The sequence below is a fragment of the Phocoena phocoena genome, chromosome 4 (assembly GCF_963924675.1).
Source record: "Phocoena phocoena chromosome 4, mPhoPho1.1, whole genome shotgun sequence".
In the NCBI taxonomy this organism is placed as follows: Eukaryota; Metazoa; Chordata; class Mammalia; order Artiodactyla; family Phocoenidae; genus Phocoena; species Phocoena phocoena.
Genome location: NC_089222.1, coordinates 17,366,253 through 17,390,451, shown reverse-complemented (window position 1 = coordinate 17,390,451; position 24,199 = coordinate 17,366,253). Strand labels below are relative to the sequence as shown.

At 38.1% G+C, this 24,199-nt stretch overlaps 1 protein-coding gene and 1 non-coding gene across 6 annotated transcripts in view; one reads left to right on the top strand and one right to left on the bottom strand.

Annotated features, from left to right (window-relative positions):
- CEP63 (centrosomal protein 63) overlaps positions 1-23,722 on the bottom strand; it is a 75,656-nt gene extending 51,934 nt beyond the window's left edge. For 2 of the 5 annotated variants that reach the window (XM_065876212.1, XM_065876209.1), the window contains exons 1-4: positions 23,660-23,721; positions 22,545-22,722; positions 5,572-5,667; positions 4,602-4,724 (exon numbers count right to left, since the gene is read on the bottom strand). In XM_065876212.1, coding sequence (XP_065732284.1) covers positions 4,602-4,724; positions 5,572-5,667; positions 22,545-22,722; positions 23,660-23,703 — 441 coding nt within the window. In that variant the 5' untranslated portion in view covers positions 23,704-23,721. Of the gene's footprint in view, positions 1-4,601; positions 4,725-5,571; positions 5,668-22,544; positions 22,724-23,659 lie in introns of all 5 variants that reach the window. The other 3 variants (XM_065876208.1, XM_065876211.1, XM_065876213.1) reach the window with 2 other exon arrangements.
- Positions 5,943-6,133, top strand: LOC136122960 (U2 spliceosomal RNA). The gene has a single exon (XR_010655851.1). It is a non-coding gene; the product is annotated as a U2 spliceosomal RNA (small nuclear RNA).
- Positions 23,723-24,199: the final 477 nt, after the last annotated feature.

Below are 24,199 nucleotides of genomic sequence, written 5' to 3'. Positions count from 1 at the left end.
TACTCACTTATTCATTATTTCTACCATATACATGCCAGGTACTGTTCTAGGTGCTGGGGATACACTATGTAACAACACAAAAATTCTAGCCCCACTCAATTGGAGGGAGATAGGCAACACATTCATTGTACAGTACAGTAGATAGTAATACAGTCACCCCTCAGTATCTGTGGGGGACTAGTTCCAGGCCTCTGCAGATTCTAAAATCCACAGATGCTCACGTCCCTTATATAAAATGGTGTATCATTTGCATATAACCAATGCACATCCTCCCATATACTTGAAATCATTTCTAGATTACTTATAATACCTAATACAATGTAAATGCTATGTAAATAGTTGTAAATACAATGTAAATGCTGTGAAAATAGTTGCTTGTGCATGACAGATTCAAGGTTTGCTTTCTGGAACTTTCTGGTATTTTTTTCCCCAGAATATTTTAGATCCATGGTTGGTTGAATCCATGGATGCGGAACCCACAGATACAGAAAGCCAACTGTACCTGTTTTGGGGAAAATAGAGCATGAAGTGCTCAGAGTTGGGGGCTGCAATTTTAAAAAGGAGTGGCCACATTGAGTAACATTTAAGTAAACACCAAGGGAGACAGGGATGAAGTTATACTGTTCTGGGAAGAGGGAACAGCAAGTACAAGGCCTTGAAGTGGAAGCATCCTGGTATGTTCAAGGATGAGCAAGGAGGTTGGTGTGGCTGGAATGAGTGAGTAAAAGGAAAAAATGGAAGGGAAAGGTCAGAGTTAACAGGCGGTGAGACTACATAGTCATTATGATAACTTTGTCTTTTAAGAGAAGCTACTGGAAGGTTTATGTACAGGAGAGGACATGATTTAACTTACATTAAAACAGAATCATTCTGGCTATTGTGCTGGGAAAAGAGAAATCAAGGGTGACTCCAAGGTTTTTAGGCTTGAGCAATCTGAGGCATGGAGTTGCCATTAACTGAAACAGAAATGGTGCTGGAAGATAGGAGACAAAAAAATCAGGACCTTTATTTTGGACATGTCAAGTTTGAGACAGCTTTAGACATTGGAGATGTGAAACAGGAGGTTGGAAATTATTCTGTAGCAAAAAGGAGAGGTCAGGACTAGATATACAAATGTGGGAATTATCAACATATACACAATGCTTAAAACTATGAGACTGAATGATATCACCAAGGGAGTGGGCCTAGACAGAAAAAAGAAGAGTCCAATGACACAACCGTAAGGTGTTCCAATGCTAAAAGGTTGGGGAACAAAAGAGACTGAGAAAGAGTGGCAAACAAGTTAGGAGAAAACCCAGGAAAGTGCAATCGTTCTCCAAGCCAAATCCAGAAAGAGGTGTAAGGAGGACGGAGACCAGCTGGGTCCAGTGCTGCAGACAGGATGGGGAAGATGAGGGCTGACCACACGCTTGAGTAATGGGGAAGTCACTGGTGACCTCCATGCAAATAGCTTCTGCAGAGAGAGGGGGCAAAAGCCTTACTGAGTGGGTGTAAGAAAAATGGAAGTAAAGGAACTGGAGACAAGTATAGGTACTTAAAGTAGTTTAGTTATAAAATGAAGAAGAAAAATGGGGCAGTATCCAGAGGATGAAGAGAGAGGTCAAGAAAGGATATTTAAGAGGGGGGAAGTTTGCATGTTGGTGGAAAATATCTAGTAGGGAGGAAAAACCTGATGATGCAGAAGAGAGGAGCATTTCTAGAGTGATGTGGGTAGGGAATAGGGAGGGCATGGACAGTCCCTCCAGCAGGAAGGCAGAGTATATGGGTGCAGTTGCAAATAGGCAGGTAGACACAAGGTTGGAAGTTTGTGAAAATTATCTTCTACTTTCTCAATGAAATAGAAAGAAAGATCATCATCCAAAAGTGAGGATGTGGGGAAAAGTGTTGAAAATTCAAAAAAAGAGAAAGTATGAAACAGTCATTATGGAAAGTAGGAGAGCGAGGGGAAATATATGATTCTGGGCAGCATGAGGACCCATTTGAGGTGAGTGACCATGAATTTAAAATGAGGCCAGTCAGCACGATTATATTTTTCTCCAGCCATGTTCTGTCACACATGACAGGTAGAAAGTGGGGAGAAAGCTGGATTTACCGAGAGTTACAGTTTTGCCAAGCAAAGGCGATGAAGTAAGAGAGAGCACAGAATTGAAGGGGAATATAAGGAGTGTAACCATGGGATGGAAGCTGGGTAAGGACTTGTAACTGAGGACACAAGGTAGAGAGAAAGCAGTGACAAGTGGCAGGATCCAAGCACTTTAAGGGATGGGGGGTCAGGTGAGTATTGAGCATCAGGAGCCAGAGGGAGAGAGCTGAAAAGACAGGGATGGTAGTTGGAGAATGCGATGCTTAAAAATGTGATTCTAGGAGGGTTGCAAGTATTGGTAATGATAACACCTAAGGTAGGACAATGGGAAAAGGGAGAAGAGACAGATAGGAGATCAAAATATCTGTGGAGGAAAGAACACCAAGGAACTCAAAGACCACAGTATTATCAGCATCACTGTGGATACTGAAATCCTCAAGAATTATGATAAAAGCAAGGTTGGAGAGAATGACAGTGAACTGGGAGCTGAAGTCTTTGAACAGGGGAGTAACCAGGGATCAGAAGATGACTAACTCTGGCTGTATGTACACTGGTTGGTGGTATATGCTGATGACATGAAAATCAAAGATGGATTTTCTTGTTGGTGGGAATGTAAATTGATACAGCCACTATGGAGAACAGTATGGAGGTTCCTTAAAAAACTAAAAATAGAACTACCATACGACACAGCAATCCCACTACTGGGCACATACCCTGAGAAAACCATAATTCAAAAAGAGTCACGTACCACAATGTTCATTGCAGCTCTATTTACAATAGCCAGGACATGGAAGCAACCTAAGTGTCCATCACTGGATGAATGGATAAAGAAGATGTGGCACATATATACAATGGAATATTAGCCATAAAAAGAAACGAAATTGAATTATCTGTAATGAGGTGGATGGACCTAGAGTCTGTCATACAGAGTGAAGTAAGTCAGAAAGAGAAAAACAAATACCGTATGCTAACACATATATATGGAATCTAAAAAAAAAAAAAATGGTCAGAAGAACCTAGGGGCCAGACAGGAATAAAGGTGCAGACCTACTAGAGAATGAACTTGAGGATACGGGGAGGGGGAAGGGTAAGCTGGGACAAAGTGAGAGAGTGGCATGCACATATATACATTACCAAACGTAAAATAGTTAGTGGGAAGCAGCCGCACAGCACAGGGAGATCAGCTTGGTGCTTTGTGACCACCTAGAGGGGTGGGATACGGAGGGTGGGAGGGAGGGAGACACAAGAGGCAAGAGATATGGGGACATATGTATATGTATAACTGATTCACTTTGTTACAAAGCAGAAACTAACACACCATTGTAAAGCAATTATACTCTAATAAGGATGTTAAAAAAGAATAAGATGGAGTTTCTGAGGTACAAAGAAAAGACAATCATCAGGAAGTGGTAATGGGGAACAAGAACATGAGGGGTTTTTCAAAAAAGACCCAGATTTCACTGAAGAGGGCTGGAGGGAAAGCAGTATCTCATTCTAAGCTCTTCAAATGTATAAAAATATTGAGATATAAAAAATATTAAATGCAGAAATTAAAATTCTAGGTAGTAATAATATACTGGCATTTGTGGGTGACAGGTCACTGAGTAGAAAAATTGTAAGTAATCACACAAAGATGTTGAACAATGTTTCTCAAATTAGCATTGGCTAGGGAAGCTAGATAAAATGCAGAGTCCTAGCTTGCATGCCATACAACTGGATCAAAATCTCTGAGAGCCTCAAGAGGGCCCTGGGTGACCCTTAGGTACCGCTGAGAACCAAGAGCACAGACAGAGGGGATCCAAGGGGAGAAAGTGAGCCTCGTGCTGCTCTTTCATCTACTCTTGGTGGTGTTAATCCACCACTCCCTTAACTCCTCTAGGGAATCAATATATACAATAATAATGAAAAATTAATAATAATAATAATGGAGTTATTCAGTCTCAATAAAAACAAAGTCAGCAAAGGGGGAGGTAAGTGACTTACCATATCTAAATGGGAACTGACAATAAACAATCTGATATGCAGAGTACTCCGTACAAAAAAGCTTCAACACTTAGTACCTTCAACACTTACTAAGCCCCTACTCTGTTAGGTGATAAATAAGACAAGGACACTGCCCATGGAGGACAGCTAGTAACTGGTAGTCAATGTTCCTCAATATTGGCATTTTGGGTTCAATACTCCTTCCTGTGTGGAAAAGTCCCAGCCATGTTTAGTGTCCCTGGTCCCTGTGCCCTACACACCAGTTTCACTCCCAGCCATTCTGACAACCGAAACAATGTCTCCATACATTTCCAATGCCCTCAAAGGAGGGTACTGCCCTGTTGAGAGTTACTGATAGCTAGTAACCATCCTGGTGACAGGATGCACAGTGGATCACCCTCCCACCTTTGCAACAGCTCAGTAGTAGTCCTGGAGATGAGAGAAAATTGGTTTCAGGAAATAGCACTATTAGAAACAGCATTTTCCTACATGAAGGCTGACAATCACTATGAGCAAATCAGTACTATGAACATACCTCTATTTTTCCAGTTAATCTCTCAATTTCAGACCGATCTTCCCTGTGATTTCTGGCATTTCCTCTGAAGTCTCTTACATGCTTTCTCTGTAGCTTTTCATAGCTTCTCTTCAGTCTGCCTAACTGTAGACACAGTTATTTCTAGACTTAAAATTTAAGAATGTGTAAACAGTGCTGATACAACAAACTGGCATTATGAAAGCACGCATAGAGCTAACTAGTATCCCTGAAAATAGACAGCATGTCAGATAAAATAACAACTCAAAACTACATATAAAAAATAAACACCAGAAAAGAAATATATTGAGTCAAAGAAAAATAAAGGGAAAATATTTTATAAACAGAAGTTTAATTTTTCTTACAATGTACAATCGCCTTGCACTTAGGGGCCCCTAAACCCACCCCCACAATAAAAGCAGCAAATAAAAACCCTGTCTCTCTTCTCTAGGCCTGTGGTTCTTGAACCATTCTCCTGCGGAACACTGAGTAAGTAAGCAAGAGAGGAGTACTGTGGAATTAAATGAAAATAAAAGCAGTTTTTTCCCAATCTGAAGAATAAAATTGAGTTAACTGATAGAATTTTCTTACTTTCCTTATCTATCCCAAAATGCTTCTGAAACCTTTGGATCCTCCATTATTTAAAATCTAGTAACTGATTCAACTTAAAAATTAAAACATTTAATATAAGCTTTTGGTATCAGTATTTCATGGTATTATACAAAAATAGCTCGATTTCTTTCAGGTACTCAACCAACAAACACATTTTAGAATCGCTGTTGTAGGTAGTATCAAACATATAAACAGGCAAGATTCTTTACCTGGGTTTAAGAACAGAGAAATAGATTTCCACCCCTGCACCTCCCTTAGTATACATACATCCACTCTATGAAGTAGAAACTGGCTCGTTAACAAAATTCTCATGGGTTGAAGAGACAGAATTATACAACACATAACAGAATTAAAATCTTACTTCTTCATGTAGTTTCTTTAACTCCAGCTTATACTCTATGGCCATCTCTTGCTTGACTTTTTCATGTTCTTCAACCTGCTGACGCAACATTCCAACCTAAAAGCAGAGAGGTGGTAGCATTTTTCATTTACTATTAGCATTGAAACAATAACCCTGAAACACAAAAATAGGAAATAACCTTTGCACTTATCTGTGAATACACATTCTCAACTGTACAATTTCTCAGGAAGTCAAATATCTAATTATTTAATAATCCATAACAATGCCAAAAAATGGAAAATGAGCAATTGTTCTAGAATTGCTAGGTTTAGAGGGAAACTTCCTCTGTCTCATTTATTCTCCCCAACCCTTTTTATCAAAAAAAACCTCACATCGCTTCTCGGCCTTTTGGCTAAGATCAAGTGTAGTATCTGTTCTTATCAGTTTAATATCTGATACGTCCTCTATCCGAGGACAATATATTAAATGGATTTTTGGAGCTGGGAGTTGGAATAGGAGCTTGCTCCGTCCGCTCCACGCATCGGCCTGGTATTGCAGTATCTCCAGGGACGGTGCACCTCCCCTTACGGGGACCAGAAAAGAAAGAAAAAAAAAAAAAAAAAAAAAAAACCTCACAAAAAATTAAGAGAGATAAAGTTACAAGAACCTTGGAATCTAAAAATATGGAACAAAATCTATAAGACTTCAAGAATAAATTCTATAAATCAAAGTACAGAATAGTAACATCAGACAGAAAGATAGCAGGAGACTTGTACCTGCTTTACCATTTACCCCACTTCAAAGAAAACCAGTTTCACCAGCCAGAGTGAGCATGTTATCCTAACCCATTTTCCAGTGGTTTGATGCCAGCCACTGCTAGCTCATGCCCAGCCCTCACTTCCATCAATATCCATCAGCATTTCTCTACATCTCTCAATAACCAGTTAGCATTTCATCTACTAATAGCTAGAAGGGAAAGGAAGAACTGGGAACAGTAAGTAGTAATCTCAATCACAATACAGAATGGTAATTTGAAAATAAAAAAACTGTAGATCTTAAAAGTTCTCATCACAAGAAAAAAAAATTTTGTGACTATGTATGGTGACAGATGTTACTAGACTTACTGTGGTGATCATTTCACAATATATACAAATATCGAATCATTACATTGTATAACTAAACTAATATAATGTTATATCTCAATTATACCTGAATAAAAAAATGCAAAAATAAAATTCTTATAAGAACAAGGAGTTAATGCAATTGCAATTAAAAATTCTAGAATTCTTTTTTGGAACAAAAAAGTGATTCTGAAGTTCAAACCAGAGGAATGATTAAATATAGCCAATAAAATAGAAAAAACTACTTAATTTTTTTTATTTAAATGAGTATTTACTGAATTCCTGGATAGAGAGAAACTGAGCTTAAAACTAATGAGTCATTTGAGAATGACAGATTTGACTCTGCAAAATATGAAACTTCTATATTTGAAAAAATTCCATTAAAATTAAAAATCAATAAACTGAGAAAAACATTTACAAAAGTATGTCAAAGGGTTTTTAGTATTTAGGTATCTTTTCGTAACTTGTTTCCACTATGTTCAAAGAACATACCCCATTATTTCAAGACTCTGAGTTGTGTCAAGATTTTGGAAAGAGTTGCTTGTGCTAGAAAAAAAGTACACCACAGTTCTCTTGTGCAATGTTCTGTATATATAAATTAGGTCAAGTTTGTTGATCACGGTGCTCAAATCTACATCCTTACTGATATCTGTCTCTTGTTCCATCAGTTACTAAGAAAATTGGGTTAAAATCCCCAACTACAATTGTGGCTTCATCTATTCCTCCTTGTAGTTCTGCCACTCTTTGCATACAGATAAGAGAAACAGAGAGAAATTTAAAATTAATTAGAAACTTACAAATTCAGATTTTTTTTTGTCTTAATTTGAGTTCTCCCAAAAGTGTAGATTTTAGGGCAGTTAGGTAATGGAGGTGATCCCAGGAAACACAGTAAGGAAATGAAGAGAGAGATCCAGAGAAGGAAAGAAAGCCAATAAAGTGTGTTACTGAGCTGATTTCTGCAGTAAGTGCTGGAGCCGCTCCCACAGGGAACTCACCAAGGAAACAAACAGAATGTGTTTCAGAATTGTCCCTCTAAGGGATGGGAAGTTGGAGAGTTTATCCACCGATTCCAGTCCCTCCACTGCTTGAGGCTTGCCCCAGGAGTGTTAACTGCCCCCACAATCCCAGGTTTCACCTGAGCAGCTTTTAAGTTTCCAGAAAGAGAAGCACAGTGTAGTGAGATGCTGGCAGTACACAGTGAGCTGTATGTAATATCCAGGTGAAATGAGGGGGCAAGGAGGATGTGATACAGGCCAATAAGAATATCTGCTACAGTTACATATACGGAGGTTTCATATTTTATCATTATGAAGTGTTTCTCTTCACCTTTGGTAACGTTCACTGCTTCTGCTTCAAGTACAGTTTAGCTACACCATCTCTCTATTCAAAGTGTTTGTATGGTATATATTTTTTACATTTTACTTTCAACTTTGCTGTATCTTTATAAACATCAAATAATTGAGTTCAATTATCTTTACCCAGTTGGACAATTTTTATCTTTTAATTAAGTCATTTAGTATATTTACATTTACGGGACCTCTTTCGATTTATATCTATTGTCTTACTAAGTGCTATTTGTACTTAATAAGCTCTACGTTCCTATGTTCCTTTTTCTCTCCTTTCTTGCCTTCTTTGGGGCTGATAACTTCTTACTTCATTTTTCTCCTTCTGTTGGCTTAGAAGACATATACTCTATTAACATATTACTATATACTTTTAATGGTTCTCTCAAGATTAAAACTTAACTAATTAACACTAAACTTAACTAACGTTAATTAGATTAACATTAGCTAACATTAACATTAGTTTTACCAATTCCCAGACAACCCAAGGACTACAGAAATACTTTAATTCCATTTACCCCCCCACCAACTTGACTGAAATGCCATCATAATTCCACATATATGTTCAAATGAAGGCTCTTGTTGTTATATACAGTAAATATTCGTTTAGATTTACCCACATATTTACTGTCGCCTTTCGTTTCTTCCTTTATCTCTTGAGCTTCCATCTGGGGTCACTTTCCTTCTGCCTGAAGAACATTCTTGTAGTATTTCCTTGGTGCAGGTCTCCTAGTGACAAATTCTCTCAATCTTTGTTGATCTGAAAATGTCTTGATTTCACCTTTATTCTGGGTATAGAATTTATTTCTGGTTTGGCAGGGAAGAAAGTCATTTCTTTGTGGACATCATTCTATTGTCTTCTGGCTTTCACTGTTTTAGCTGACAAGTCAGCTGTTAGAAGCTGTTCGTAGATCACCTTTTTTTCTTGGTAGATATCTGGTTTTGTTTTATTTTGTTTTCTTTGATAACTTTTCAGATGTCCTCTTTGTCTTTAGTTTTCAACCTAGGTAAATATTTCTTTCTGTTTATCTTGCTTGAGGTTTTCAGATTTCTTAAGTAAATGGCCTTCCTCACTTTTGGCAAAATCTCGGTCAATTTATCTTCAAATATTGCTTTAGCCCATTCTCACTTTGTTTTCTCCTTCAGGGACCCCCAAAACACTCATATTTGACCTTCTCACTGTATCCTCTTTTCTCTTAACCTCTCTTCTATATTTTCTATCATTCTGTCTGTGCTTTATTCCAAACATTTTCTTCTGTCATATTTTCCAGTTCACCAATTATCTCTTAATCTTAAAGGTCTTAATTTTGTTTATTCTATTTTTCAACATTATGATTTCCACTCATCTTTTAATAGTTTCCAATTTTTTTCAAAAGATAAGAAATGCTCAATCTTATCTTTTATCTCCTTGAACACAGTAAACATAGCCTTTGCAATTTCCTTTCCTTTTCTTTCTTTTACTTTCTTTCTTCCTGTGAAAACATCCTTCCTGGAGCTTGCCATTCTCAAATATTGGTAAGTTACTCTAGACTACCTGTATTGCTGTCATCTTGGGAACTCCCTTCACCATTATTCTGGAGGCTTTCTGTGCTTTTCTGCTTTTTGCTTTTTTAAAAAATTCTGTCATCTTCTTTGTAAGTTTACTTCTCATTTTGGTAGAACATTCTTTTGAGATTTTACATGTCTGAAAATACCTTTATTCTCTTTTCACATCTGGTTGAAAGTTTGATTGGCTGTAGAATTTAGTAGTAAATTTCACTTAGGATGTTTTTAGTTAAATGTGAATCTTTCAGACTTTAACATTTGGTAATGGCAGACTAGGTATTCTGGGCCAGTCCATACACTGAGGACAACTATATAAGTAAGATTTCTTAAAAACTGTGCCTGAAGTCAAGCGCTAACATGATAGGGAAGAATTACCACGTCAGCATCTGGGCTAGGCTAGAGGTGGAGGGAGGTGAGCCCAGAGTTTGGGGCAAGTATTAACTGAAACTAGAGAAGGCAGCTGAAAGGATAAGAGGCCGAATGGGAGTTTTGATAACTTCAAGGGACTAAGAGAATAAAAGATTTTGTGCCCAAGACAGCTCTGAACCCATCCTTGCTTTGAGTTGGTACCCTGAAAGGCTGTACCCTAGGAGTAAGAATGGGCCAGATGTAGAACAGGCCTTCTTGAAATTGCCAATCAACTGCAGACATCTGAATCTCTGAAATCAGTTTAAGATGATCTTAAGAGAGTGCTAACATCTGTCCCCAGGCATCTCCAAAGTGCTAGGGATTCCAGGAACTTGGAAAAAACAACCTAAACTTTCTCCAAAGGAAAAAAAAAAAAACACTATTCTGTGTCTTAAACTATTTCTTCAAATAATTTTACAAATACAGTGCTTGATAACCCACTCAGAAAGTAACCCTACACATACAAGGAGATAAGACAACAAAAGTGAAAAAAAGTAGAAGCAATAAAAGAAAGAGATCCATGGCAAATCTAGATATTGGCATTATCAATTCTTCCTATCATTGAGAAGGTACTTTTCAAAAAAGCAAATAAAAATGAGACAGTTACTAATTCCCCAGAAAACAAAAACATTGCACAAGAAATAAGCTTGATTATTATTATGCTATCTGACTCAGTTGTAAATAATAATTACCATCTTAATGATATAAACACTAAACACTGACATAACGAAAAATTAAGATATACAATTCTGGCGGGATGAGGGGATGGAAATTGTATATGAGAGCAAAGCCCTTAATTTTCATAGCAGCAAGTTATTAGATAAATAGTTAAAACTGAAAATTAAGAAGATTGCCATAAAATGTTATATAGAAATATGAAGAGAATAACAAAAAAAGAGTAAAAGACACTGAAATGACTGCCTCAGAGAAGCAAGAACCCTAGGTTCAGAGGACTAGGGCAGATGATCACTGTTTTTTCTTACGAGCTTTGTAGAACCATTTTTCTTTTCATTTACTATGTAAGGCAAGCATAAATATAAAATGTGAAAAAAAGATTGTTTAATTTCATTTATTTACCAGAGTCTGGTTCTTAGTGGGCACACAACAATATCTAAATTTCTTAAAGAAAAAGAGGAGGAAGAAAGAGCTTAATTACTGAGAGCAAGAGATGGCATTAGAGAAATGGAAGAGAGGTTTGAAAACTGTCAGTATGGATGATATCGTTTTAACTACAATTTAGAGTTTTCAAAGTGGTTTCTTAAAACAGTAACTCAATCTTCACAACAACACGGGAACATAGGGATTATATCCTAATTTTACACATGATGAAATGGACTCAGAGAGGTTAAATTATTTGTCCAAGGCCACTCAGCTGAGAAAAGGCACAGCCAGGACTCCAGATTCCTTACTTGTTTCATTAGCTCTACCTGCTCTGTAGGGCATTAGAAGGTAACAGCAGCAGAAACGTCCATTAAAACCAATCCAATCCCAACAATGTAATCAGAAAACAGATCATTCACTTATGAAACAAGTTGTTTATACTAGTACTCCTCCAAGTATGATCTGCAGATGGGTTGGAGCTGGTCACAATAGCAATCCAGTGTGAGATAAGAACCTTGAAGCAGAATGTAATCAACTATGTTACAAAACACACTGTTTAGTGCAACTGACATTTTTATACAGCAAAACTTTCTGTGAAGTGAAGGATGCAATGTACTACTTTACATCCTGGTGCAATCCTTTCATCTCACCATGGACCTGTCATTTCAGTAGCACTGGTTTATACCATAGGACTAACTGCTTCTAGGCCTGAAACTTTCAAACAAATAGAACTGACGAAAACTTAAAGCTCTATATTCTAGTTCTTCTATCATGTGCTTTTCAAAGTAGATTATAAACATATTATTACCAATAACACAGTAAAATTACAATTTCACAGACAAACTCCATGGAACAGATTCCTATAATTAGTATTTGGTAAAAACACTTTACCTCTAGAAATTTAATCAACTTCCAGCAACCCAATCAATGAAGCAGCAAATCATTGACAGCTACATTTCTAAACATCTTTTATGTCCCCAGGCCAAACCTGTAATCTTCAAATCTTTACCAAGGAACCTATCTACTCAATCTCTTTAATTCCTCTTTATGGTATTAAGTACAGGCATACTTCAGAGATACTGCAGGTTCCTTCCAGATCACAATGAAGCAAATACTGTGATAAAATGAGTCACATGAATTTTTTTGGTTTCACAGTGCATATAAATGTTATGTTTACACTGTACTGTAGTCAACTAAGTGTGCAAGAGTATTAAAAAAATGTATATATCTTAATTTAAAAACACTTTATTGCTAAAGAAAAAAATGCTAACCATCATCAGAGCCTTCAGTGAGTCATAATCTATATGTTGGTAGAGGATTTGAAATATTGCAAGAATCACCAAAATGTGACTCAGAGACATGAAGTGAGCAAATGCTATTAGAAAAAAGGTACAACAGACTTGTTCAACACAAGGTTGCCACAAAACTTCAATTTGTAAAAAAATACAATATCGGCAAAGCATTACAGAGTGAAGTGCAATAAAATGAGTAGCTTTATTACTGCATGTAGTGCAGTAATGCCCTTGACATCAAAACTAAGCTGCAGCAGTAAGTTTCAACAGCCTCGGCATGAATATTCTCATGATCACACACACAGGAATTTCTTTAATGGGTTTCTAACGAAGTAAACAACTTAGATATCCACATATATAGCTGACGGTTTGAACTGTGCAGATCCACTTATACATGGATTTTTTTCGATAAATATGTACTACTGTACTATACCACCCAAAGTTGGTTGAATCTGCAGATTCAGAACAGATACAGATACAAGGGCCAACTGTAAAGTTATATGTAGATTTTCAACTGCATCGGGGATCAGTGTCCCTAATTCACAGGTTGTTCAAGGGTCAACTGTACAGTGTTTTTTAACTAGGAAAGCACTATCACCTTAACTTTCTAAACAGAACTACTTTTGTTTTGCCCCAGGAGAAATAAAGAAGTAGTAACTAAAGTAATTTACCAAGGAGCACTGACCCTACCTAAATTACGATTTTTAAAAAATCAAATATGATTATCATTCCATGCACTTTTTTACCCACCTTCTATATCTTTTCATGAGGTCTAATTTTATTTTTTTTAATTTTTAAAATTTTATTTATTTATTTTTGGCTGCATTGGGTCTTCACTGCTGCACGTGGGCTTTCTCTAGTTGCAGCGAGCGGGGGCTAATCTTCGTGTGGTGTGTAGGCTTCTCATTGCGGTGGCTTCTCTTGTTGCGGAGCACAGGCTCTAGGCACGCGGGCTTCAGCAGTTGTGGCACACGGGCTTGGTTGCTCCGCGGCATGTGGGATCTTCCCGGACCAGGGCTCAAATCCATGTCCCCTGCATTGGCAGGCATATTCTTAACCACTGCGCCACCAGGGAAGTCCCATGAGGTGTAATTTTAAAATACATTCTCAAAAGTCTACCCAAATTTTAAAATAAATTCCAGTTTAGCAAGTGGCATTCTCAGAACACTGAATCTAAATCTAACACGGCCAATGTTACTATGTATGGTTGACCCTTGAACAACATGGTTGAACTGCATGAGTCCACTTATATATGGATTTTTTTTCAATAAATACTATAGTACTACATGAATTCATGGATGTGGAATCTCAGATAAGGAAGATTGACTGTAAAGTTATATGTGGATTTTCGAGTGCATTAGGGGTTGATGCCCCCAACCCCCACGTTGTTCAAGGGTCAACTGTACTGCTTTGACCCAATGTGTGCATGGCCAATTGAGAGATTCTCTTGACAAGGAAAAAAACACTTTATGAAGCCTAACTCTTTCCTTGTGACATGAAACATTTCTAAAATATTCTTGATAAGTGAGTATCATCAACAGAATCTACCACTCACAGAAGCACCCCTGAAGAAGCTGAATGACAGCACTGGTGATCCTACTGGTAGGAAAGCCCATCCAAGTGGGGCTTGGGACCAGTGTTTCCCTACAACTCTTCCAATCCTTCTGAGATCAACACTGATGCCAGAAATTTAGGGGCAATTCTTGCACTTATATATGCTTTCTGCTTCCCTTTCAATATTAAATGTTCTTTTCCCTGTACCAGCTAAATTAAGAGAAATCATCAGGGCTTCCCTGGTGGCGCAGTGGTTGAGAGTCTGCCTGCCGATGCATCCGAGAAGATCCCACATCCCTTGGAGCGGCTGGGCCCATGAGCCATGGCCGCTGAGCCTGCGCATCCGGAGCCTGTGCTCCGCAACGGGAGAGGCCACAACAGTGAGAGGCCCGCATACCACAAAAAAAAAAAAGAGAAATCAATTAGCAAATGTTATTAAACTTTTCCCCCAAATCAGCAATAACATTGGGTGATGAGATCACAAATAATATTTATTTTCCTCTTTTCTTTCTTTTTCCCTGTTAACAAGTGCAAATATAAATTTTTTTTTTTTTTTGCTGGGACGCGGGCCTCTTACCTCTCCCGTTGCGGAGCACAGGCTCCGGGCGCGCAGGCCCAGTGGCCACGGCCCACGGGCCCAGCCGCTCGGCGGCATGTGGTATCCTCCCGGACCAGGGCACAAACCCGTGTCCCCTGCATCAGCAGGCGGACTCTCAACCACTGTGCCACCAGGGAAGCCCACAAATATAAATTTTTTAAGAAGAGTTTTCTGAATTTTATTTTAAACCTAACCAAAAGAAGCCAATTATTGAATTTGGGGCTTAACTTTTTACACTAGTCATACAATGAGGCCAAAAACAATGTTCGCTAAACTCGGTGATTATTAACATAGGCATGTAATAGAATGAAGGTTACAAGGATCATGTGACACCCTTCACATTTTCTTAAAGAAGTTATTGTATGTATTACATGTGACCAAGGTAACATGATCCTTGAAATAAATATTAATACTCTTATGCATTTTCACCAACGATTCTTCTTCTGAAAGAAACCATCAGAATTTGACACACAAATGCTTTCTTTGCATTATGAAAAAGACAGTATCACCAGTTCAAGATGGCAGTGTAGGAAGATACTGAACTCACCTCCTCCGACAGACTCACTGGATCTACAGCTAAATATGGAACAATTTCTTCTCAAAAAAAGAACCTAAAGGCTGGCTGCGTGATGACTACACACTGGGTAAAAGAGAAGAAAACCATACAAAAGCCTGTAGGGGAGATGGGGACACAATCTCACCATAAACCTCACCCCTGATTTAGCAACTAACAACCAGAAGGGAACTCAAAACTCCCTGAGGAGCAAAGGATTCAAACCCCACATTGGACACCCCAGCTTTTAAGACATGCACTTGACAGATAAGCCCCCAAAACATCTAATTTTTGAAAACCAATGGGTCTTGTGTCCCAAGACCCACAAAATGATAGTGATGAGAAACACCTCTTAGAGGGCTCATGTGCTTGGACTCACCCACCCCAGAGTCCAGCTCAGAGGCAGCCAATCATGCCTAGACTTAAAGTGAATAAGGCTCACCTGCTTATATTAAAACCTCCATCAGAGGGGCAGGAATCTAGTTCAACACACACATCTAGGAGCCTGCTGGAACACTCTGGGAACAAAGACTGGCAGGCACTACCTTTGCTGTGCTCCAGAGCACCAGTATCTCTCAGCAGGGAGCTTTAACACACAACAGGTGTCCTGACTTTTACAGCTGCTACCCAGGATATGATTCTTGGTTACCTGGCTCTGGAGGCCAGGGGAGCTTGTGTTCTGGGTCCCAAGGAACTGTAGTAATTGGTGTCACCCAGAAAGGAGCTCATGCCCCTGTCTGGTGCCTGGATTTTTGTGACTGATGCTAGGGAACACCTCTACATCAACTGGCTCTGGTAGTCAGTGGGGCTTATACTCATGGGTCCTACAGGGCTGTAGCCCAAGGAGAAAGAGTTCTTAAACAGTTACAACCCCAAGGGCACAGCAAAGGCAACAGACCCAGGAGCTCAATCTTTGTGCGAAGGGAGACTATTAACTGATCATCCTGACTGCTAACTGAGGGGCAAGCTTCTGATTAGGCATGCATCTTGGGGTTGACTGTAATCCTTTCCAAAGACCTTGGAGGCAGGTACTACCTTTGCTCTCACACTCTGCTGCCTCTAGTGCACCAGTGTCTCCTGGAGGGTAGCTATACACGTGGCTGGTGCCCAGGGGCCGCCCCTCAATTACCTAGCTCTAGGTGACTGGAGGGATTTGCATTCCTGGATCCCACAAGACTATGGCAATCAGAGGGATAGTTCTTGGCAGGCTACCAACCCCAAGGCACTGCACAGAAAGCAGAATGAGGCACACTCCCTAGGGTCTCTGTGAAAGAGTCCTCTTTACTTGTCTTGGACCTTCGGCCTGAGGAGCAGGCTTCAGGTTTGGCTCACATTCAGTGGCCTACGGAGTTGCTATCAAGAAACACAGGCTGTGGACGCCATCTAGGCACTCTCCCTCTGCCTTGCTCCAACCCATCAGTATCACCCAGAAAATAGTTCATCTGGACCCCACATAGTGGACACCTCCAGATCACCTGGCTCCGAGGACCAATGTGGCCTACCCTCACAGCCCCTCAGAACTATATATATTTGCATACTTTAAAAGCTGCTGCCTGAGGGTCCAGATTCCAGTCAGCCTGAATCTAGGTGCTGAGATCCTCCACTCTGGGACAGTGACAGGCCTTGACACATCCTCAACTACTGGGAGCTACTAAAAATATAATAGGCTGCCTGGACAAGCACAGAGGTTTAAGAGAAAACCAGGAGCTGAGGCAGGGTTGAATAACAAGGTTCATCTCCTACACAAGGCCACTCAGTCAAGACCGGAAGAAGTGGTTGTTTCATCTACTGTACAGAAACCAACAGAGAGTCAAGCACACTGAAGAAACAGAGGAATATGTTCCAAATGAAAGAACAAGATAAACCTCAGAAAAAATCTTAACGAAATGGAGATCAGTAATTTACCTGATAAAGAGTTCAAAGTAATGGTCATAAAGATGGGGAGAAGAATAGATGAACACAGTGAGAACTTCAACAAAGAGATGAAAAAATATAAGAAAGTACCAAATAGAAGTCACAGAGCCAAAGAATGTATTAACTGAACTGAAAAACATACACTAGAGGGGTTCAACAGCAGACTAGATGAAGCAGAAGAAAATATCAGTCAACTCAAGGACAAGGCAGTGGAACTTACCCAACCAGAGCAGCAGAAAGAAAAAAGAATGAAAAAAGGAATTTATGGAACAACATCAAACAGACTAACATTTACTTCATAGGGCTCCCAGAAGAAGAGAGAAAGGGGCAGAAAACTTATTTGAAAATATAATGGCTGAAAACTTCCCTAACTTGGGGAAGGAAACAGACGTTCAGATCCAGGAAGCCCTGAGAGTCCTAAAAAAGATGCTACCAAAGAGACCCACACCAAGACACATTATAATTAAAATGTCAAAAGTTAAAGACAAGGAGAGAATCTTAAAAGAAGCAGAAGAAAAACAACTAGTTCTATACAAGGGAACCCTCATAAAACTATCAGCAGATTTTTCAGCACAAACGTTGCAGGCCAGAAAGCACGATACATTCAAAGTGCTGAAAGAAGAAAACTTCCAACCAAGAATACTCTACCGAGCAAAGTTTTCATTCAGAATTGAAGAAGAGATAACAAGTTTTCCAGAGAAGCAAAAGTTAAAGGAATTCACCACCACTAAACTAAACTGGCCTGACAACAAATTTTAAAGGAACTTCTTTAAGCTGAAAGAAAGGATGCTAATTAGTAACAAGAACACATATGAAAGGATAAATCTCACCAGAAAAATAAATATATAGTGAAGGTAGTGGATTAATCACTAATAAAGCTAGTATAAAGGTTAAAAGACAGAACTATGATTACAATAATTAGCTAAAAGATACACAAGGTAAAAATACATAAAATGTGACATCAAAAACATAAAACATGAGAGTAAGTGTTGAGCTTTAGAATAGGATCAAACTTAAGATGCTATCAGCTTAAAACAGACTGTTATAGATATAAGTTGTTAAGTGTAAGACTCACGTCAACCACAAAGCAAAAACCTAGAATAAATACACAAAAGAGAAAAAGAAAGGAACATAAGCATACCACTAAAGAAAGTCATCAAACCACAAAGGAAGAGAGCAAGAGAAGAAAAAAGGAACAGAGAGAAACTGCAAAAACTGCTAGAAAACAATTAACAAAATGGCAATAAGTACATACCCATCAATAATAACTTTAAATGTAAATGGACTAAATTCTCCAACAAAAAGACATAGAGTGGCTGAAGGAATAAACAGCAAGACACACCTATATATGCTGCCTGTAATAGATACAATTTCGATATAAGGACACAGACTGAAAGTGAAGGGATGGTAAAAGAGATTCCATGCAAATGGAAACGGAAAAGAAAGATGGAGTAGCTACACTTATATCACACACACACAAAAAAGACTTTAATACAAATGCTTTAATAAGAGACAAAGAAGACATTACATAATGATAAAGGGGTTAATCCAATTAGAGGATATAACATTTGTAAATCTTTATGCAGCCAACATAGGAGCACCTAAACATGTAGCACAATTATTAACAGACCTAAAGGGAGACATAGACAGCAATACAATAACAGTAGGGAACTTTAATATCCCACTTACATCAATGGAAAGATCATCCAGACAGAAAATCAATAAGGAGACATCAGCCTTAAACAACATGTTAAACCAGATGGACTTAACACATATATATAGACTATTCTATCCAAAAGCAACAGAATACATATTCTTTTCAAGTGTATATGGAACATCTTCCAAGATAGATCATATGTTAGGCCACAGATCAAGTCTTAATAAATTTAAGAAGACTGCAATCATATCAAGCATCTTTTCCAACCACAATGGCATGAAATGAGAAATTACACGAAGAAAAATAGGAAATACACAAATATGTGGAGATTAAACAACATGCTACTGAATAACCAACGGGCAAAGAAGAAATCAAAAGAGAAATTAAAAAATACCTTGAGAAAAACAAAATGGAAAGGTAACATGCCAAAATTTACAGAATGCGGCAAAAACAGTTCTATGAGGGAAGTGCATAGTGATAAACACCTACCTCTAGAAACAAGAAAAGCCTCAGACAAACAACCTAACTACACCTTAAGGAACTAGAAAAAGAACAAAAAAAGCCCAAAGTTAGTAAATTAGGGCAGAAATAAATGAAATAGAGACTAAAAAGACAACAGAAAAGATCAATGAAACTAAGAGTTAGTTCTGTGAAAAGAGAAATAAAATTGACAAAACCTCAGCTAGACTCACCAAGAAAATATAAAGACTCAAGTAAGTCAGAAATGAAAGAGGAGATATTACAAGCGACACCACAGAAATACAAAGGATCATACAGACTACTATGAAAAATTACATGCCAACAAACTGGACAAACTAGAAGAAGTGGATAAACTCTGACAAACGTATAAGCTACTAAGACTGAATCATGACGAAATAGAAAATCTGAACAGACCACTTACCAGCAAGCAGATCAATTCATTAAACAAAAACTCTCAACAAACGAAAGTCCAGGACCAAATGGCTTCACTGGTGAATTCCACCAAACATTCAAAGAAGAATTAATATCAAGCTTTTTCAAATTCTTCCAAAAAATATAAGAGGGGGAATCTTTTCAAAACACATTTTATGAGGCCAGTATTAGCCTGATACCAAAACCAGACAAGAGTGCCACCAAACAAAAAAAATTTCTTTTTACAGGCTAATATCCCTGATGAACATAGATGCAAAAATTCTCAACAAAATATTATCAAACTGAATTCAGCAACACATTGAAAGGATCATATACAATCATGAAGTGAAATTTATTCTGAGGATACAGGGATGGTCCAATATCTGTAAATCAGTCAGTGTGATACACTTCATTAACAAAATGAAGACAAAAATCATATGATCATCTCAACAGATGCATAAAAAGCATTTGACAAAATGTAAATCCATTTATAATAAAATCTCAAATCTCTCAAAAAAGCAGGTATAGAGGAAACATACCTCAACATAGTTAAGGTCATATATGACAAGCCTACAGCTAAATCATACTCAATGTTGAAAAGCTCAAAGCTTTTCCTCTAAGGTCAGGAACAGGACAAGGATGTCCACTCTTACCACTTTTATTCAACATAGTATTGGAAATACCAGCCAGAATAGTTAGGCAAGAAAAAGAAATAAAAGGCATCCAAATTGAAAAGGCAGAAGTAAAACTCACTGTTTGCAGATCACATGAAAATAGCTAGGAAACCCTAAAGACTCTATCACAAACTAACAGAACTAATAAATGAATTCAATAAAGTTACTGGATATGATATGAATACACAAAAATCTATTTTTTAAATAATAACTATCAAAAAGAGAAATTAAGAAAACAATCCCATATACAACTGCATCAAAAAGAATAAAATACCTAGGAATAAATTTAACCAAGGAGGTGAAAGATCTGTATACTGAAAACTACGAGACATTAATGAAAGAAACTGAAAAAGACACAAATAAGTGGAAAGATATTCTATGCTCATGGATTGAGAGAATCAATATTGTTAAAACTGCCATACTATCCAAAGCAATCTACAGATTCAGTGCAATCCCTATCAAAATTCCAATGGCATTTCTCATACAAATAAAACAAAAAATCCTAAAACTTGCATGGAACTGAATAGCCAAAGCAATCTTGAGAAAGAAGAACAAAGCTGGAGGCACCACACTCCCTAACTTCAAAGTATATTATAAGGCTATTATTACATACAAATGGTACTGTATTGGCATAAAAACAGAGACTTAGATCGATAGAACAGAACAGAGAATAGAGATCGCAGAAATAAACCCACACATATATGGTCAATTAATTTATGACAAATAAACCAAGAATATATGATGGGGAAAGGACAGTTTCTTCAATAAATGATGTTGGGAAAACTGGACAGCCACACGCAAGTGAATGAAGCTGGACTACTATCTTACACCATTCACAAAAATTAACTCAAAATGGATTAAAGACTTGAACATAAGACCTGAAACCATAAAACTCCTAGAAGAAAACATAGGCAGTAAGCTCCTTGATATATGTCTTAGTGATGATATTTTGAATCTGCACCAAAAGCAAAAGCAAAAAAAGTAAAAGCAGCAAAAGCAAAACTACATAAGTGGGACTACATCAAGCTAAAAAGCTTCTACACAGCAAAGTAAATCATCAACAACATGAAAAGGCAACTTACTGAATGGGAGAAAATAACTGCACATCATGTATCTGACAAGGGGCTGATATCCAAAATATACAAAGAACTTTTACAATTCAATAGCAAAAAAACAAACTATCCACTGAAAAAATGGACAGAAGATCCAAACAGACATTTTTCCAAAGAAGACATACAGATGACCAACAGGTACATGAAAAAGATGGTCAACATCACTAATCATCAGGGAAATGCATATCAAAACCACAGAGATATCAACTCACACCTTGCAGAATGGCTAGTATCAAAAAGACAACAAATAACAAGTGTTGGCAAGGGTGTGGACAAAAGGGAACCCTTGTACACTTGGTTGAGAATGTTAAGTTGGTGCAACCATTATGGAAAATAGTATGGAGATGCCTCAAAAAATTAAAAATAGAACTACCATATGATCCAGTAATTCCACTCTGGGTATTTATCTGAAGAAAACAAAAAAAAATTAATTCAAAAAGATATATGCACCCGCCTGTTCACTGCAGCTTCATTTACAATAACAAAGATACTTAGAAACAACCTAAGTATCTACTGATGAATGAATGGATAAGGAAACTGTGGGGGGCTTCCCTGGTGGCGCAGTGGTTCAGAGTCTGCCTGCCAGTGCAGGGGACACAGGTTTGAGCCCTGGTCTGGGAAGATCCCACATGCCATGGAGCAACTGGGCCCGTGAGCCACTACTGAGCCTGCGCGTCTGGAGCCTGTGCTCCACAACAAGAGAGGCCGCAACAGTGAGAGGCCCGCACACCGTGATGAAGAGTGGCTCCCGCTTGCCACAACTAGAGAAAGCCCTCGCACAGAAACAAAGACCCAACACAGCCAAAAATAAAATAAATAAATTTATTAAAAAAAAAAAAGAAACTGTGGTACACATACACATATATAAAGAATATTATTCAGCCATTAAAAAAAAGTTGCCATATGCCACAGCATGGATAGACCTTGAAGGCATTATGCTAACTGAAATAATTCAGACAAAGAAAGACAAATATTGTATGATCTCCCTTACATGTAGAATCTACAGAAACAAACAAAAAATAAGCTCATAGATATAGAGAACAGATTGGTGGCTGCAAGAGACAAGGCTTGGATCAGGGGATGGGAGAAATGGGTGAACTGTGTTTTGTTTTGTTTTAAATAAATTGAACTCAAAATTTTTAAAATGCTTTCTTCAACAAATATTTAAGAAACATTTATTATAAAAGGTAAGGTGAAAATATCAAAAAGAGTAGCAAATCATCTGCTTTACCTCTTTGTGTTTCATATCCACCTGACTCCTGAGAGCCTTAAGTTCCCGTTCACGGTTGTCCAAGCAAGTTTCTAGAACATGTGTCTGTCCTTCCCACTCAGATTTTTTATGAGCTACCATTATGTCAATCTGTTTCATGAGCTCCTGTAGTTCTGCTTCACAGGATGTCAAAAATCCCCTATAAATAAGGACAGACCCTTAAGAACATAGAACATATCTCCAAGTGGCTTTTCATCTTTCACATGTAAAAATATAGCAGATGTAAAGCTACCTGATGTGGAACAAATAATCAGAAGCAGAGAACAGGATCTCTGAGCTTTTCCTTTTAATGCTCACATAAGATGATCACTTATTCCACGGAAGTTTGTCTTCCTCCAGTAGCCGACCTAAAGCCTAAGTCAACTAGTCAAACGCAAGGTTTATGTTTGAAGTCTGGTTTGTGAGTGAGACTTCCACAACCAACAACTAGCTCTCCTGTAACATTTTAGGGAAGCTTTCAGGAAGAATCCAGGCAAGCATATGTCACATTCTCAGCTAGTCAAACAAAATAAAAAGCTTTGGAAACAAGTAGGCTATTGGGAAAATGACAATACAATTTTAAGAGCTGTTTTAAGAACCTCCATCCTTGAGCCAAATTTATTCCAACTATTTCTTTCCAACTTATTATTAGAAACTTACCGCATCCTATCTTATTGTTGTAAACTTACTGATGTCCTTCAATGTTTCTGGAGATGCCAAATGTTACAAAGGTAGAAACAGAAGTGGACACAGATGTATTGGATTCAGAGATTTCCGGGAATGGCCACAGAGAGATAACTCCTAAGGTTTAATACTTTAAAAAAAAAAAAGCATTTGTTCTTAGTGTCACAAAACCTCTATAGCCTTTTGCTTTTTAAAAGCAGAAAATTTAACTGGGATGATAGTAAGCATCCAGCTTCACACTGCTGAGATGAGGGAAACACCCCAAGGAGAGAGACTGTCCACAAACACGACATGGATCAGCTTATATTTTGGTCACACTTCTGCTTCTGTACCCAAAGCACAAAATGGTCAGAGGCATAACTCAGACATGCTTTTTCAACTCAGTGAGAAGCTTAAGGTCAAAGCAAACTTACCCATCATGTCCCCGATTTTGTATTCCTTCCAACAAAGCCTCCATCGCCAAATCCCCTTTGTTTTGGCAACTGGGAAAGCAAAGAACTCTGTCAGGAGAAAATTCATTTTTTATGTTCTAACATTCCAACTTACAAACTTAAGAATGTGAATGAAAGCATACAAATAACAATGAGAAAATGCAGCACTTCTTAAGATGACTGTAGAAGCAGTCAAGGAATATCTCTTCAAGAAATACTAGAACCAAATACATTTCAGACTAAAACAAAACAATTTAAAATGATCTGAATTGCTACTGACACTCCCCCTGCACGACTGAAATCAAATACCTCACTGTCACGTCCCTACTTCCTCATGTAAGAGTGGGCCTGGGTGGAGATGGGGTGCTAGCAACAGAGGAACGGTGACACTAACAAATTGAGAGGTCAGAGGAAACGTGTAGCTTCTTTTAAAGAGATATTGTAAAAAGGTTAAATGCCCTGCGCTTCAACTTCTTGGCCCATCACGGGAGATCCTACTCACCGGCTAGATGACAGGCCCAT